Source organism: Bos indicus, chromosome 6 (assembly GCF_029378745.1).
Source record: "Bos indicus isolate NIAB-ARS_2022 breed Sahiwal x Tharparkar chromosome 6, NIAB-ARS_B.indTharparkar_mat_pri_1.0, whole genome shotgun sequence".
Taxonomy (NCBI): domain Eukaryota; kingdom Metazoa; phylum Chordata; class Mammalia; order Artiodactyla; family Bovidae; genus Bos; species Bos indicus.
The window spans coordinates 94,018,568-94,035,889 of NC_091765.1; the positions used below are offsets into that span (position 1 = coordinate 94,018,568).

General features: G+C 39.9%; 1 protein-coding gene and 1 long non-coding RNA gene across 5 annotated transcripts in view; one reads left to right on the plus strand and one right to left on the minus strand.

The window, feature by feature from the left end:
* The window catches only part of ANXA3 (annexin A3), a 71,317-nt gene extending 54,256 nt beyond the window's left edge, over positions 1 to 17,061 (plus strand). For all 4 annotated transcript variants that reach the window (XM_070791640.1, XM_070791642.1, XM_019962991.2 and 1 more), the window contains 4 exons: positions 2,345 to 2,440; positions 7,059 to 7,117; positions 9,082 to 9,204; positions 16,659 to 17,061. In XM_070791640.1, coding sequence (XP_070647741.1) covers positions 2,345 to 2,440; positions 7,059 to 7,117; positions 9,082 to 9,204; positions 16,659 to 16,718 — 338 coding nt within the window. In that variant the 3' untranslated portion in view covers positions 16,719 to 17,061. The remainder of the gene's footprint in view (positions 1 to 2,344; positions 2,441 to 7,058; positions 7,118 to 9,081; positions 9,205 to 16,658) is intronic.
* The window catches only part of LOC139183656 (uncharacterized), a 93,886-nt gene that overhangs the window by 24,280 nt on the left and 52,284 nt on the right, over positions 1 to 17,322 (minus strand). The gene's annotated exons all lie outside the window — the stretch shown is intronic.

Genomic DNA, 17,322 nt, shown 5'->3' on the forward strand with positions numbered 1-17,322 from the left:
TGTCCTTCACCATCTCCTGGAGCTTGCTCAAACTCATGTCCATTGAGTCGGTGATGCCATCCATCCTCTGTCGTTCCCTTCTCCTCCTGCCTTCAATCTTGCCCAGCATCAGGGTCTTTTCCAATGAATCAGTTCTTTGCATCAAGTGGCCAAAGTATTGGAGCTTCAGCTTTAGCACCAGTCCTTCCAATGAATATTCAGGACTGATTTCCTTTAGGACTGACTGGTTTGATCTCCTTGCAGTCCAAGGGACTCTCAAGAGTGTTCTCCAACACCACCGTTCTAAAGCATCAGTTCTTCAGTGCTCAGCCTTTTTTATTGTTCAGCTCTCACATCCATACATGACCACTGGAAAAACCATAGCTTTGGCTAGATGGACCTTTGTTAGCAAAGTGATGTCTCTGCTTTTTAATATGCTATCTTGGTTTGTCATAGCTTTTCTTCCAAGGAGCAAGTGTCTTTTAATTTCATGGCTGCAGTCACCATCTGCAATGATTTTAGAACCCAAGAAAATAAAGTCTGTCACTGTTTCCATTGTTTCCCCATCTATTTTCCCTGAAGTGATGGGACTGGATGCCAAGATCTTCAGTTTTTGAATTTTGAGTTTTAAGCCAGCTTTTTCCTTCTCCTCTTTCATCTTCATCAAGAGGCTCTTTAGTTCCTCTTCGCTTTCTGCCATAATGGTGATGTCATCTGCATATCTGAGGTTATTGATATTTCTCCCGACAATCTTGATTCCAGCTTGTGCTTCATCCAGCCCAGCATTTTGCATGATGTACTCTGCCTATAAGTTAAATAAGCAGGGTGATAATATAAAGCCTTGATGTACTCCTTTCCCAATTTGGAACCAGTCCATTGTTCCATGTCTGGTTCTAACTGTTGCTTCTTGACCTGCATACAGATTTCTCAGGAGGCAGGTAAGGTGATCTGGTATTTCCATCTCTTGAAGAATTTTCCAGTTTGTTGTGATCCACACAGTCAAAGACTTTAGCATCGTCAATGAAGTAGATGTTTTTCTGGAATTACCTTGCTTTTTCTGTGATCCAGCAGATGTTAGCCATTTGATCTCTGGTTCCTCTGCCTTTTCTAAATCAGCTTGTACATCTGGAAGTTCTCAGTTGATGTACCGTCGAAGCCTGGCTTGGAGGATTTTGAGCATTACCTTCTAGAGTGTGAAATGAGTATGTGACAGATAATAGACAGGGTCGGTTTATCAGGGAGGAAAGAGGAGCCACCCTCTGGGCTGAAAGCAGAGAGGAGTGTTCCTGCTGATGGCAGATCCTAAATCAAGGCTTCCAGCCCCTTTCTTGCCTAGTTAGCCACTTTCCAGGAAAACCAGGCATTACGGGTGATCTCTTTTAATGCATAAATATGGATTATCATTCAACTTTTTCTGATATGAAGGTAAATGGGTGGGGTGGGGAAGCTGTTTTTCTCAGACCAGCTATTCCATGGAATTGCTAAGCACCCATCCCTTCACTCATGCATCTCCCTGGGTCATTCTGGAAGCAACAGCACCCAAAAATCTAGAACTCCACTTCCTGTGGACATCCAACTGTATCTTCCCTGTGCTGGTCTAGAGAACCACCACGGTGCATGACTATGCTTACGCCGAGTTCGTGGGAAAATGAGGAGACTTGGACATTGAAATTTCATCCTTTTTATAAAATAATAGTAATAGTATATTATAGTTGCTTTGTTAATGTCTTTATTTGAAAAATAAAAACCAAACAATCATAGGTCTCCAAATTTTCTGTTTTCAAAACTTACTTGGAAACAATATACTTGGCTTATGAAGTATCCTTCCATGCTAGGTGATGTGCGTACAGGTTTTACTTTCGGGAAATATTGACCAAGAACTTTCAATGCCTTCCAGTAAGTAGGATATAGGCTCTGCTGCCTTGGGGAGTGATTTATTCAGCACAAAGAAATCTTCACAATTAAGATTTCAGTAGCAGATTTAAAATATATTTGACTCATGACCACATTCTTGTTTCCAGGTGCTGTTATCTTTTAAAAGTTAGCCCACCTTGCTAGAGAAATTGTTTATCATTTAACCTTTCAGGCTATTTTAAATGCTTACAGCCTGGGATGGGGAGGGAAGAAAGGAGAGAGAGAGATTAATCATTGAAGAAAATGGCCTATGAAGTTCAGGTTTTATTGTCGATGATATTTTTAAAAAGAAATTAAAAACAAAAACTTTCGTGCTGAGTTTTTGATGGTTTAAAGAAGTGTTTGTGCTTGCTACTTAATAACATGATGTGCTGCATATCAAATCAGAAGCTAAAATATATTCAGGTGTCAACTGGGATGCTTTCAATTTTTTTGCGATGCTGCTTTTCAGCATTTGATGAATACAGAAACATCAGCCAGAAGGACATTGAGGATAGCATAAAAGGAGAATTGTCTGGCCATTTTGAAGACTTACTGCTGGCCATAGGTAAGTCCACGAGTGCTTATAAACTGAGGTACTTTGCACTTGTTTTCAATCAGTGTCAGGATCAGCTCTTTTCATCTCAGAATCCTGACTGATCCATCTTTATGCTCCCCCGAGCCCTCAGCACAGTCCATGGTACACACCTATGCTCAACAAATATTGTGAAATGGATGCAGGAAGATGTTCTCTGTTTAGGGCTTCCTTTGCCTTTTAACTTTGTGTTTATCTTGGTACCACGTTTGGATTATAAACTCCTTGAGAGAGAAAAATGTTACACTTCTACTGGCATTTTTATGGAGCCCGTTGAAAGCATAGATCTAAGCCCATATGGTAATTAATCATGTTTGGTTATTTTTGGAAGATGTCAGTGGCCTCCCAACATTAAACTCAGGACAGAACTACGGGTCTCCTCCTTGTTGGCTGTGCGAACAGGGAAAATCAGAAAGAAAATAAGTCACGGACTGAATCTGTGCCTGGAGAGACACGTGGATTAACAAGCAGACAAAAACATGGTTATGTAAGCTGATCTGTCTTCTCCATCAGGTCTCTGCAGTCTGTGCTTTTAGGCACCCAAAGAACACCTTGCAAGAATGATGCATTCAGAGGAATGAGACACTCTTCAAAGACAGGCTTCAGTGACCATTCTAGTCCAAGTCAAGCGTGCATGAGTGCTTAGTCAGTCAGTGGTGTCCCACTCTTTGTGACCCCATAGTCTCTGGCCCTCCAGGCTCCTCTGTCCATGGGATTTTTCAAGCAAAAATACTGGACTGGGTTGCCATTTCATCCTCTAGGGGATCTTCCTGACCCAGGGATCAAACCCATGTCTCCTGTATTTCCTGCATTGTAGGCGGGATTCTTTACCAACAACTTAATCTAAATGCTCTAAGCACACAGGATTGTTCAGAATCCTAAACTTCTCCAATTTCTGGTGACTGTTGGTCTTGCTTCTCTGCTAATGCCAGGGTAGGAGTACCTGTACAGCTTATCATTTTACCAATGAAATGTCATATCTAACATCAATCATAATAATTAATAGCTTCTCCAGTGAGATAAAGATAGCTGATATCTAAGGGTAATCTCCAGAATGAGGCTCTGATTCATCTTTCAAATGTTAATTACCACCTCTGGAGGGTGGAAGCTGCCTCAAATTGTACTTTTTAAATAAACACTCGTCAGGCACTTACGACATGCTCGGCATTATGCTAACCTCTTGGCAAACATCAACCCATTTAAGCCTCATGACAATCCCATGGGTGAGGGACTGTTATTATCCCCATAGGAGACCTGAGGCACCAAAAGGTTAAGTTCCTTTCCCCAGTTACTCAGGGAAAGTGTGGTGGAGCTGGGGTTCTAACCTAGGCATTTCGGCTCCACAGCCTGTGATGTTAACCAGCCTCTCCAATGTGCTTCCAGGGAAACAGAGATTGAAACCTGCATGTGTCACCCCGTCCACAGTGAAGTATTCTAAATTACAGAAAAAGTACCAGGGAGCAAGCCCTCCCTAAGGTTTGGCATCTATTCTCAGGATTTCCTCTGCATGTGTTATTTCACTAACTTCTGATCCTCTCTTCAGTGCCAAGAATAGGATCCAAATGCTGCTTTTAAAAAATACGTACACACACACACATATATATGGGCTTCCCAGGTGGCACTAGTGGTAAAGGATCCACCTGCCAATGCAGGGAACATAAGAGACACAAGTTCAGTCCCTGAGTGGAGAAGACCCCCTGGAGGAGGGCATGGCAACCCACTCCAGTATTCTTGCCTGGAGAAGAATTCCATGGACAGAGGAGCCTGGTAGGCTACAATCAATAGGGTTGCACAGAGTCGGACACAACTAAATCATCTTAGCAAGCACATATGTGTGTGTGTATAGGTGACTTGCTAGAAGACAGGCCAAGAAAGAATAAAAAGCTTCTTTTTCAATTAAAAAAAAAAAACAAATCAGAGATCAGTCTCCATACTTAGCTCTGAGAATATTCCAGTGTCAGTGATACAGTCAGTTAATTGTTTTTATTTCATCTTTTAACCTTTGCATCAGTCTTGCTGCTTTTTACCTTGCCTGCTGTATCATTTGAAAAACTTTATTAAGATGTACAAATTCTCATTTCATTGAGCTAAGAGGCATTTTTGGAAATAGATGCTGAATTATGCACTAAATTTGGGCTACAGTGTGTGTTATTTTATCAAGTGAAAGAAAGACTTTAAAATTTAACTAATTTAAAGTTCAAGATATGTCTCACTTTCATTTTCTATTTCAGTCTATCATTGGAATACATTAAAAAAAAAAATCTTTATTGAAATAGAAGTCAAGTACCATAAAATTCACCCGAAGTATGCAATTCAGTGCTCTCTGGTTTCACAGAATTGTGCAACTGTCACCAGAATATAAGTCTGGGATCTTTCCATCAGCCCTCAAAGAAACCCTGTGCCCACTGATAGTCACTCCCCACCCCTTGCAACCACCAGTTTCCTTTCTGTGTCAATAGATCTGCCTGTCCTGGCTATTTCATATACAAGGAATCTAATAGACTGTCAACACGTAGCTTTCGACATGAAAAACCATCTGAGTTCTAACGTCTCAGAAATGCACAGTAAGAAGATCACTAGTTGTCAAATCTGTACGTAGATAGGAAGAAGCTTTCTTCAAAAAGACTATTTCATTAGGGAGAAGAGTTTAATCTCAGAAATGTATACAGGAGTCTGAAAATCAAACAGAAAAAGCTTTTCTTTTATGGAGAAGAGATAAACAGATTTTAACAGAAGCCCTTTTTTTTTTTAAGATTGATTTTTCGCTGTGCTGGGTCTTCGTTGCTGCGTGGGCTTTTCTCTAGTTGTGGCAAGGGGGGCTATTCTTTAGTTGTGGTATGGGCTTATCACTGAGGTGCCGTCCCTTCTGGAGCAAGAACTCCAGGGTGTGTGGGCTTCAGTAGTTATAGCTCGTGGGCTCAGTAGTCGTGACACAGCATGTGGGATCTCCCCGGACCCAGGGATCGAACCCGTGTCCCCTCCATTGGTACATGGATTCTTAACCACTGGACCATCAGGAAAGCCCTAGCAGAAATTTTTAAAGAAGTTGGACAAGCAAGGAGGCAGGATCATTGGGATTGGGGGTTGACAGGAAGCGTATCTCACCACATCAGCCTGTTCTTAGGACAACCTGAAAAGGAGGCATGTTGGCATTTTGGTACTTGCTCAGTCTGGGGACCAAGCGAGGATTCAGGGGCCTGTGACAGGGGTCAGGGGAAGGCCTGAGAAAGTTTGGTCAAAAGAACACAGATGGTAAGAAGCAGGCAACCATGAACTCTTGATCATCATAACGAACTTCAGTGGACTCCCTGATTCTTTGGAATTTCCCCAAGTTTCCCTCCTGGGGTTGAGTCTTAAAGCAGGCTTCCTTATACTGTATATGCTACCACTTCCCCAAATATTCAGACATGAGGAAAAAATCTGGTAGTTAAGACCATAAAGCGAAGGAGAGGATAAAGGATTATGGAAAGAAAGGATTCCCTGCATTTAGTCTGTGGGGAGCGAGATGATTGAAAGAGTTAATAGGATAAAAGCAGGCACAAAAACTCTCAATCGAATGATTAAGGCTTGCTGAATGTAAGTTTGAGGAAAATATAGATAATACCAATTCACATCCTTGATTTCTTCTCAGACAGTTTCAAATCTGTAGCTGTTATCATGTTTGTCCCAGATTCCATGTTCCTAATACATTTCTCTGTTTCCCTTAAGACACAGACACAAAAGGTCTTTTCACTTTCCTTAAAAGAGTCTGAAAGGCACTATGAGAAAGCCACTGTTCTTGTTCTGATCTCCAAAATTCATTATAAAATTCATTCACTTTTGGTCAGCTTTCTACCTAGAGATCAAATTTAAGATGATACAAGTAATTGTGTTGCAATAAACAGACTTATTCCCTACAGACTTTTCTCCTGGCTACTTTCACTTTAAAGGATAATTCATTTGCTCATGTTTTTGCAGTTATTTATTATTATTGTTTCTGCTTTACTCATTATTTCAAAATAAAGAATTGAACGATTTAATGTGTTTGTTTTTAATGACTGAATTTAGATTACACGCACTGGTTATAATGTAATTAATCAGTCTATAAATTCTAATTCAGTCACTTAAGAAAAAAATCTTTCTGTTGGAAAAATTACTTTTAAGCTGAGCTCCAGTGCCCCTATTTACCTAATGAGTTATTTGGAGCAACATCTCTGCAATCTTTAGACCCAAGCTATTCATCAGTAGTCAAAGATGTTAGAAATGGAGCAGCGGTACACCCTAGGGAATTATCAAATGTAAGCGTAGGTGTTGGTGTGTCTGGGATCTGGAAATGAGTCAGCTACTGTGGGAGTATCTTTGGCAGGTAATTTTATTTTCCCTGTGGCTAAGGATAATTACTGTGTTAAAGTTCCATGCAAATATGACATTATAAGGCTTCAAAATTCAGGTTAAGCATTCATTCATTCTTTCATTCTAAAGAAAAGCTAGGAGTGGGGAGGAGGAGAATGGTATGGTTACCCAAAAAGAATCTTTTTAAAAAATGTATTACTATAGATTAACTCAATTTCTATTAAATGAAACTGAACATTACTTTGCTTTTTTGTAACAGTTCGTTGTGCAAGGAACACGCCTGCCTTTTTAGCTGAAAGACTGTACCGAGCTTTGAAGGTTGGTCTGGAAATTTCATTTATATTCTTAGCTTCCCTCAAGGAAAATGTAAAAATATTACTTAATATTGATGGCATTTCCTGTTTCTTTTCCATATTGATAGAGTTCTCTTTTGTAGCTAATCTGTCTGCTAATTTGGCTCATAGGTTGATAATGAGTTTCCTAATCATTACAGAGGTAGGTGCGCTGAAGTGCTGACTAAATTATTTCTCCCACTTCACAGTAATGTGGGCAGTTGATTGGTTTCAGGACAACAGCCCTCAAACGTGATCCAGTGGCCTCTCAAGCTGCCTTACTTACTTACACTGAGCTAGCCACCTTTCAGGATGTAGAAACCCTGTGTTTTCTCATCTGCTGTCACTTCTGGGTGGGGAGCTCTGTGAATCTGTTCAGTCCTTTCTTGTTTATATCTTCAGACCCTCATAGTGAGCCTGGCATGCAGAAGATGCTGACTTCAGTTTCTTCCTGGACATTTCCTGTAGAAGTCCACGTGCCCTTTCAAAGCTGCGTCCACAGTAAACAGCACTTTGGTCACCTCCCATCCCAGTCTTGCTCTGCATCCTGCCTTCAGTCATCTCAGTGGATAACACTGATAGGAACTAGCCTTGCCTAACTCACTGAAGTTATACCTTTCCTCCCCAGCCTTGTTCTCTACGGCTTAGCCACATCAGCTTTCTTTCTGTTTCTTGATTACTCCAAGCGTCTACCCATGTCAGGGTCTTGGCATTTGTCATGCTCTCTGCCTTGTGTGTGTCTCCTCCATATCTATCTATGGTTGCCTCCTTCTGATCTCTGAGGTCTCAGCTCATGCGTCCTCCTGAGAGAGGTCTTCCCTGTCTACCCAGGTCAACTGACTTCCTTTCACTCACACTCCACCCCATCGTTCTCAGTACCACTAACTTGCTGTCCTTCCTGTCCACCTCCATCAGCGAGAACTCCATGAGAGTGTGTGTTCTGTAAGCATTTGTTGTGCTCAGTAAGCATTTGTTGAACGAATAAATGAATGGTGTCAATATCCACCTAACTGCTCAGCTAGAAATTCTACACTTCTCTTTCCCTCTTTCTTCTCAAACATCATTAAGATTTGTCAGTCTACCTTTACAAGCATCTCTTAAATCTTATCAATTTTCTCCATCCCTACTACCATTATTGTAGATCAGGCCATCAACATCTCTTTCTCTCTCTCCCTCTCTCTCGGTTATATAAACACTTCTGAATGGATCTCAAAGCTTCCAGTCTTATTCTGTCATCTTCATCCTACTCTTTTTCTGAAATCCACTCTTCATACTGCTGCTGTCAAAGGAACCTTCTGAAACTACAAATCTGATCTGATCTCAACACACTCATTTTTAACAGACTGCAAATAGTTCTTCACACTCAGGATGAAGTCAGAATTTCATTTCATGGTTTATAAGGTCTGGCCTTTCCAGATATATTCCTTGCTGTTCCTTCTTATTACTTATGTATCCTTAAATGTGGTATTATTTCTTGCCCTAAAGCGTCATGTATGCTGTATCTTATATTGAAACTTTTTTTTCCCTCTACATAAGAACTCCACTCCTTCTTCTCCTGGCTGACTATTTAGGCCCCAGCTTAAATCCCACTTTCTCAAACAGTGCTTTACTAATCCTTGATTAGCATATGGTAGGCCTCCCTAACATATGCTCCCATGGTACCCAATACTTCCCATATGTCAGATTTTATTGTAATGGCCATTTTCTCACCTGTATCCTTTACAAAACTGAAAGCTTAACAGGGGCATGTCATCTCTGTTTTCAGCATTTAGCAATGCAATGGCAGAAAATGTTTCTTGAATAAATGAATGAGGATGTTTGATGAAAAATGAGAGAAGGAGAGTCACTGTGGTTGAATAGTCTGTGTACCATATCAGTGTCTGATGAATATCCACGTGTTGTTTTGTGAGCAATGAGATTGGTCTCGTGGACACTTGGATTTCTTAACAGGGTGCCGGAACTGATGAGTTTACTCTGAACCGAATAATGGTTTCCAGATCAGAAATTGACCTTCTGGACATTCGAGCAGAGTTTAAGAAGCTTTCTGGCTACTCCCTGTATTCAGCAATTAAAGTAAGTCTCTTCTTAAAAATAGCAAAACATATCTTGCCTCTCTCTACCCATTTCCCTTATAATTCTCAAAACATGGAAATTCATGATTTAGGTTTCTCTCTCCTTGACAGTGTGTAAATATGTTTTCTGAATTATTTGTCAGCCAGAAAAGGGAGTGAATTTGAGTCAGTGGTGATGTGGATGAATCTAGAGTCTGTCGTACAGAGTGGAGTAAGTCAGAAAGAGAAAAACAAGTGTCATGTATTAATGCACAAATATGGAATCTCGAAAAATGGTGTTGCTGAACCTATTTTCAGGGCAGGAATAGAGGTACAGAGGTAGAGAATTGATTTGTGGACACCAGGAGGGAAGGAGAGGGTGGGACAAATTGAGAGAGTAGCATTGACATATAGACACCCCTCTGGGTGAAACAGCCAGTGGGAAGCTGCTGTATAGCCCATGGAGCTCAGCTTGATGCTGAGATGACCCAGATGGAGAGCGTGGGGGTGGCTGGGAGGGACTTTTCAGAGGAAGGGTGTATGTGTACACATATGGCTGGTTCATGTTTTGTACAGCAGAAACTTACACAACATTGTAAAGCAATTCTATTCCAACCTAAAGATTAAGAAAAAAGAAAGAAACCTCAAAAAAAGAGTGACAAAATATTTCTTAAAGATAGTAATTATTTTTCAGCTCTAAAATCCTAGGTACATAAAAGGCACTCAGCATTTTATTTTTTTCAGGTTTAGTGGCCACTGATTTTTCTTCTTTTGTGAACTGCATATGCAAATTGCTTATCTGTTTTCTTATACTGCACTGTTTTATTTCAGTTATTCTTTCTGGCAGTAGAACAAAAGGATATATTTTACATTTCCTCTTTGTTTTACACAAAAGATAACATGATTCTGCACTTTGGGGTTCTTTGCATTTCAGGAAGGAAGCTTTCTCATTCTTTTTTTTTTTAACCTTTTTATTTTGCATTGGAGTATAGCCGATTGATAAACAATGTTGTGATGGTTTCAGGTGAACAGTGAAGGAACTCAACCATACATGTACATGTATCCATTCTCCCCCAAGTTTCCCTCCTGTCCAGACGGCCACATAGCATTGAGCAGAGTTCCATGTGCTGTACAATGGTCCTTGTTGGCTATTCATTTTAAATACAGCAGTGTGTACATGTCCATCCTAAACTCCCTAACTGTCCCTTCCCTCCACCCTTCCACCACCCTTATGCCGGCAGCCATAAGTTCATTCTCTAAGACTGTGAATCTCTTTCTGTTTTGTAAGTAAGTTCATTTGTATCATTTCTTTTTAGATTCCACATATAAGAGATGTCTTACAATATTTCTCCTTCTTTGTCTGACTTACTTCACTCAGTATGATACTCTCTAAGTCTACCATGTTGCTGCAAATGACATTATTTCATTCTTTTTAATGGCTGGGTAATATTCCATTGTATGTATGTATATACCATATCTTCTTTATCCATTCCTTTGTGGATGGACATTTAGGTTGCTAGGAAGCTTTCTCATTCTTTTTAACAGCTGCATATCATTCCATTACTTGTATATTTGTACCTACCACATCAACAGATGTTTCAAGTTTCTTGCTATTCTAAACAACACTGCAATATGCATATGTGATTTCATCAGGTACAAGTGTATCTGAAGGATGAGTACTCAATAATAGGTAGGAGTGCTGAGACAGATGTCAGTACACCTGTAATTTTGATTGTTGTTCAGTTGCTAGTCGTGTCCGGCTCTTTGTGACCCCATGGACTGCAGCACGCCAGGCTTCCCTGTCCTTGGGATTTTGGTAAATATTATCAACTGACTTCCACTGCACCTCAATTAGTCAACTAGATTTGCTCATCAAAATCTTTTTTTTTTTTTTTAATGAGAGCTGTTGTTTTTGTACTAAACCTTTGCAGGAAAAGATACATGCTTAAGTTGAAAAAGAAAATTTATTCAAAAAGGCAACTGTCCGGTTGCACCTGGGGCTTAGCACAGATTTCATCCTCTGCTCACGCTCAATGCAATTTGAATCGATTCTGACACATTACAATAGTTTCAATCAACAGAGGAAGATACAATAATGTTAACTAAATTGTACTTACCAAGGCAGAAAAGGAGACACATACATTTTATAAAGATTTCCAGTAACAAGGTTGAAACATGAAGAGGTTCTTTGGTTCACCCTTGGCAAACCAGAAAATTCAATTAACTCGTAGCTCTCCCTCTCCAGATGGCCTGGGTAATTGAGGCTTATTGTATTAGAAAACATGTAAGCAATGTGTATCTTGATAGAAAATAAAAATCCATTGCTGAAGAGTTCAGTGTGTAATTTAAAATTATCTTAGGTGTCTTCATTTCTGTTGCCTAACATAGATTATTAAGTAATTTCATTACGTTTTCAGTATTGATGAATAGAATCTTTTTGTCTATCATTCCTGCCTTGGCTTCTGTCTTCTGCTTCCTTCTGCCTTTAATTTAGACATTTCTGTGCTCATTAACACCTTTCTCGGGTGATGATTGGAGAGGAGAAGAAGAAGAAAGTAGGTGAAAAACAAATGTGTGTCTCTTAATACTAAGACATTTTAAAAAATTGGATGAAATTAGTTTCTGGTAGATTTTCTTGATCAACAAGTTAAGTATCTATCTAAAAAATAACTTGATTCCAGAGTCTTTAAGGGAAAACGTAGTAGCTACCCTCAGTTAGTTCCTAATTTATATGTAGACTTGAGGTGGACATAAATAAAGCAATTTCAAGATAATAATCATATTTCATATTGGTACTACTTGCTAAAATGTGAGATTGTAAGTGCAAAGAAATTTGAAAAAAGGATAAAGTAGGCTGACAAAATAATGTGAAACAGCATAAAATGAAATATTAGATGTGGGGTATAGCGGAGTAATAGAGGAATTGAGAGTAAAAGATGTTTGGGATTAGATAGAGAATCTTCCCAGGTGGGCTGTGTGTGTGCTTAGTCGCTCAACTGTGTTCAGTTCTTTGCAGCCCCACGGACTGAAGCCCGCCAGGCTCCTCTGTCCATGGCATTTTCCAGGCAAGAATATTGGAGTCTGTTGCCATTTCCTACTCTAGGGGATTTTCCCGACCGAGAGATCGAACCCACGTCTCTTCCATCGGTACACGAGTTCCAGGTGGAGCTAGGGGTAAAGAACCCGCCTGCACGTGCACAGGAGGCGTAAGAGATACAGGTTCCATCCCTGGGTTGGGAAGATCCCCAGAAGGAGGGCATGGCAACCGACTCCCAGAATTCTTGCCTGGAGAATTCCATGGACAGAGGAGCCTGGTGGGCTACAGTCTGTATGGTCGCAAAGAGTCAAACACAACTGCAGCGACTTAGCACATGGCACATTTCTTAGGAAACTGAGTCTGAAGCTTACCTTTCAGGTTAATAAGCATGTGTTGCGTGCCTTAGGAGCCTGGTGCTATGCTGGTCAATAGAGTCTGAAAGGTGAGTGCTCTAGAAACATATGTTTGATGAGAAGTAGAAGGATAAGTACCCACTCCGGTGTTCTTGCCTGGAGAATCCCAGGGATGGGGGAACCTGGTGGACTGCCGTCTATGGGGTCAAACAAAGTCGGACACGACTGAAGCAACTTAGCAGCAGCAGCAGAAAGATAAGTATTAATAAGGTGCTTGATTAATTAGGAGCCTACCTTGGGAATATGGAAAAATACAATCTCAGTGGCAAGATCCATTCAGTTGAAAGAGAGCCTTGAGAACAGGAAATTGGTATTCCATTCATTCAATTTAAAATACTTACTGAAACTATATTATGTGCCAGGCTCAGGGTAACAATTATAAGTAAAGAAAAAAAGTTTTCTGCCCTTATGGAATTAGAAATAAATGTAAAATTACAGCCATGTTCGATGTAAAGGAAAGAGATTGTGCTGTAAGATCACATAACAGGAGGGTTTGACCTACAGGAAGGTTTTATCTGAAAATGATTAGACTTAACAAGGCAAAGGTTGTGGGGGTCAGAATTCAGCAGAGCATTCTAACAAAAGGAGTCATAAGTGAAAAGACCTCATGGTGGAAGAAACGTAATGAAAAGCGAGGCTGGAGGAATCGGATCATGCAGGGCCTTTTTGGCAATGTTTAAAGATTTGTCTTTTGCTTAAGAGTGATGGGAAGCCATTAAAGTGTTTAAATTTTAAGCACACAGTGTCATGACCAGAAGTACGTTTAGAAAAGGTCTCGTGACTATGGAGAATGAATTGGACATAAGATAGAAGGCATGTGGAGTGATGGGTTACTGTATTAGTCATATTAGAGTAGCTCTGATTCAAAATAGTGATGCAGAGCTACTGCTAATACAAAGAGAAGAAAAAGCAAAGACTCAAAAGATAGAAGTTAAAACTTCAATATGACATCTTGTTGTGAAAAGAAGGGAGAAAGAGTTGAGGATGACTCCCAGGTGTCTGGGGCTTCCCAGGTGGCTCAGCGGTAAAGAATCCACCTGTAGTGCAGAAGCTGCAGGAGACGCGGGTTCAATCCCTGGGTTGGGAAGATCCCCTGGAGGAGGGCATGGCAACCCTCTCAAGTATTCTTGCCTGGAGAATCCCATGGACAGAGGGGCCTGGCAGGGGTACAGTCCATAGGATCTCAAAGAATCAGACACAACTGAAGTGATTTAGCACACACGCTTCTTTCCTTACAAGTAGATCAGGTTTTCAATGGTTTTTCTTTTTTTTTTTCCCCTTTGGGGGCAGTCAGGGAGAAAGTTCCACAGGTTAAGTTCGAGATGTCTTTTGTTGCGTTAAAAACAAATGCACAACATCAGAGTTGCGAGTTATGTTTTATGTGGGGCAAAATGAGGACTGCAGCCCAGGGAATCTCACTTCAGATAGCTCTGGGGAACTACTCCAAAGAGGTGGAGGTGGGGAAGGCCAATATATATGTGATTTTGGTTAAAGGAGAGTTCATGGAATCAAGCGCTTATTTTACAAAAGGTTTTCTGCTAGTCATGAGGAACTGATGTCACCATGAAGGGATTTTGTGATTTTCTAGATATGAGGAAATGCAAGGATTGGGTTCATAAAACCAGTTCCTAAAAATATCTGTCTGAAGACCTGTTCTGCTAGTTTTCCCAGAGCACAGTGGCTCATTCCTGACCTCCACCCTGAACTTCCTCCAGGGGACGTTGAAGGTCAGCAGCTGCAGCAGCACCTGATTTAACCCTTGTAGAGGTAGATGGCAAATGCCCATGGCAAGTTACCATTTGTAACTGACACTTCAAAACGTGCAAATAGAGATGGCAAGTTGTAGCTAGTGGTATGGGATATATTTTCAGAAATAATTACGTCACTGAATCTTTGGACATGCATGCAAATTCTCTAGGGAGAAAATATAGATTAAGAGAAAATGTAATATGAATTTTAAGTGATAAATTGGGATTTAAGCATTATTAGCAGTGACTGGCTAAAGAGTGAAGGATGAGTCTACAAAGAAGACAGAAGTGGAGATGGCAGAGAGGAAGGAAGAAAAGTCAGAACTATTTACAGGATAAGAGAGGGCTACTTGCTTAACGGGTATAACGGTCACTGAACCCATTTCCCAAAACAAGAAGCATTAACACCTTGGAAAATACGCATTGAGAATCCAAGGAGACTAATGACGAGAGATGAGAGCCTAGAATAGATTTGTTGTGGTCAGAATGGAAGAAGATTGGGAGAGGAGAGAACCACTGGTACCACTGTTAAAAATAGGCCAACAGAAACATTTAGTTTCTTAAGAACAATTAAGATGGCCTAATTAGGAAGCTGTAAATTATGTTTAAATGTTTTGAAAATACATTGGTATTTTGGGATAACAATTTCTAAAACTCCATAAAATAGAATTGTTTATTCATATAAAGGACTTCGCCTTCCAATATAGAGGATTTGAGTTTGATCCCTGATGAGGTAGCTAAGATCTCACATGCCTGGTGGCCAAAAAAAACAAAACATAAGATAGAAACAATATTGTAACAAATTCAATAAAGACTTTAAAAGTGGTCCACATCAAAAAAAAATCTTTTTAAAAAGAATAGCTATTTTCCTGCAAGACATAACAGAATAAAGATAGGAGAAAAGGATGAACATTTATTGTCTACAGTGGATCAAAATTTTATGTTTAGCTCTGTTTTAAACTACTTGGATGTATTTTCTCAGCTAACTAATAGAACCCCTAATACTTGTTTACAACTTTGATCAGAGATGGCTAGAGGGAGCGGTTTTAATACAAAGCCAGAGCATTGCTGACTTGTCAGTGATTCAAGAGATCATTATACAGTGCAAAGCAAAACTTAAAAACTAAAATTTATATAAAACAGAAGAATGTGTATTAAGGCTTGTTGTGTCTTATGAAAGCAATGCTTAGTCTCTTCTCTAAGTGACCCTTCTTCATTGCTTCCTCTACCTTACTACAATATAAATTTTAAGTGATAAGAAGTTGCCTTGAATCAAATAAGAATAATGTGAGGATTTTAAGCAATCTTGGTCAAAAGCCAAGTTTTATCACAGATGCTGTGCAAACATTTTGCCTCTTTTACATAACACACATGGCAACTCGTACTTTAAGCCTCAGTCTCCCTGACGGCTCAGTGGTAAAGAATCTGCTTGCCAATGCAGGAGATACAGAAGGCACGGGTTTGATCCCTGGGCAGGGAAGATCCCCTGGAATAGGAAATGGCAATCCACTCCAGTATTCTTGCCTGGAGAATTCCATGGACAGAGAAGTCTGGTGGGCTACAGTCCATGGGGTCACAAAGAGTTGGACACAAATGAGCGACTGAGCGCAGCATACACATGGTATCTTTTCTGAACCAAGATCTTTTTTGGCTATCCTAGGAGAGAGGAACTGGGAAACATACTTTATAGGAAGGTAGCTCATTTCACTTTCTTAAATCAGGAAGTATAGAATGGGGTTAAGCAGCCAGGTTAACTGGCTCTGAATTCCGATTCTGTGCTTATTCTCTATATAATCTGGGATAAATATCCTAACCCTCTGTCTTTCTCATTTTACTTCTTAGTTAAATGGAGACAGTTACGGTACCTACCACACAGTAAGGATTAAAGTAGCTAACCTTTAGAAGAGCAAGTGTTTGATAAGTATTAATATAAATATAATAAAATCATATTTTTTAAAAAGTTTGGTGAGAAAATAAAGCTTGTGTAATATTATGTAATTGATGTACTCTTTTTTTAAAAAACCCTAGTTGACATTTAACCGCAATATATCACGCAGAATTTAAGTATCATATATTGTGAAGAAGATGCTAGGCTGAAACACGATTTCCCACAGATACGACTGGATAGTGGAATTGCAGGTGTATGTTACTAAATGGTACAGGTCATGGGCTTCCCACGCCGGTGACTCCCCTAGTGCTGTGGGATTCGATTCATCCGTGGTCCCCTCATTATTTACGCTGTGTCTCTCCTTCTCTCCGCCTGTCCTGTTCCTTGCAGTCGGATACTTCTGGAGACTATGAGATCACACTCTTAAAGATCTGTGGAGGAGATGACTGAGTCAAGAACATCCTTTCCAAAGGCTGCCTGCTCCCACGATGGACATTTTCCTCAGCTCTGCTTATTCCTTTTTCACGGTATTTACAAGTACAAGCAAGTGTCCACAATAACCTGTTTTTAACAGAAATTCTCATTGTTCCATAATAATAACAACCACAAAAAGTGATTATTGTCATAGAACATCTCATCATAATGTAGCCACTTACAAATGAAATTTTTAAATGAAATTAAAGATCTGCTAATACTACCCACATTGCATTTCTGCTTTGGAAGTGAGAATCGTTGTATCGTTCTAAAGCACTCAATGCCAAACAGTATAATAAAAGTTGTTGCCTATGTAAAAGGTGATGTGTCTGTTAGTTTTTATCATCTGCCACCGTTGTTTGGTACCTGGCGCCAATGACTAAAGATATTTTAAAACATGTTTTTGTTGTAAAAGCTGTAGTTGCTTCAATTTATCTAGTGTCTTATTAATCACATTCATCTTTAAGAAAGAAATAAAAATGAAGATCTATGTAATCCTGGCCTCCCTTTTCTAGTTTGATCAAGCTAAAGGAGTGGCAATGCATGAGAAGTTATTTTAGCCCTCAGAAAACATCCGCTA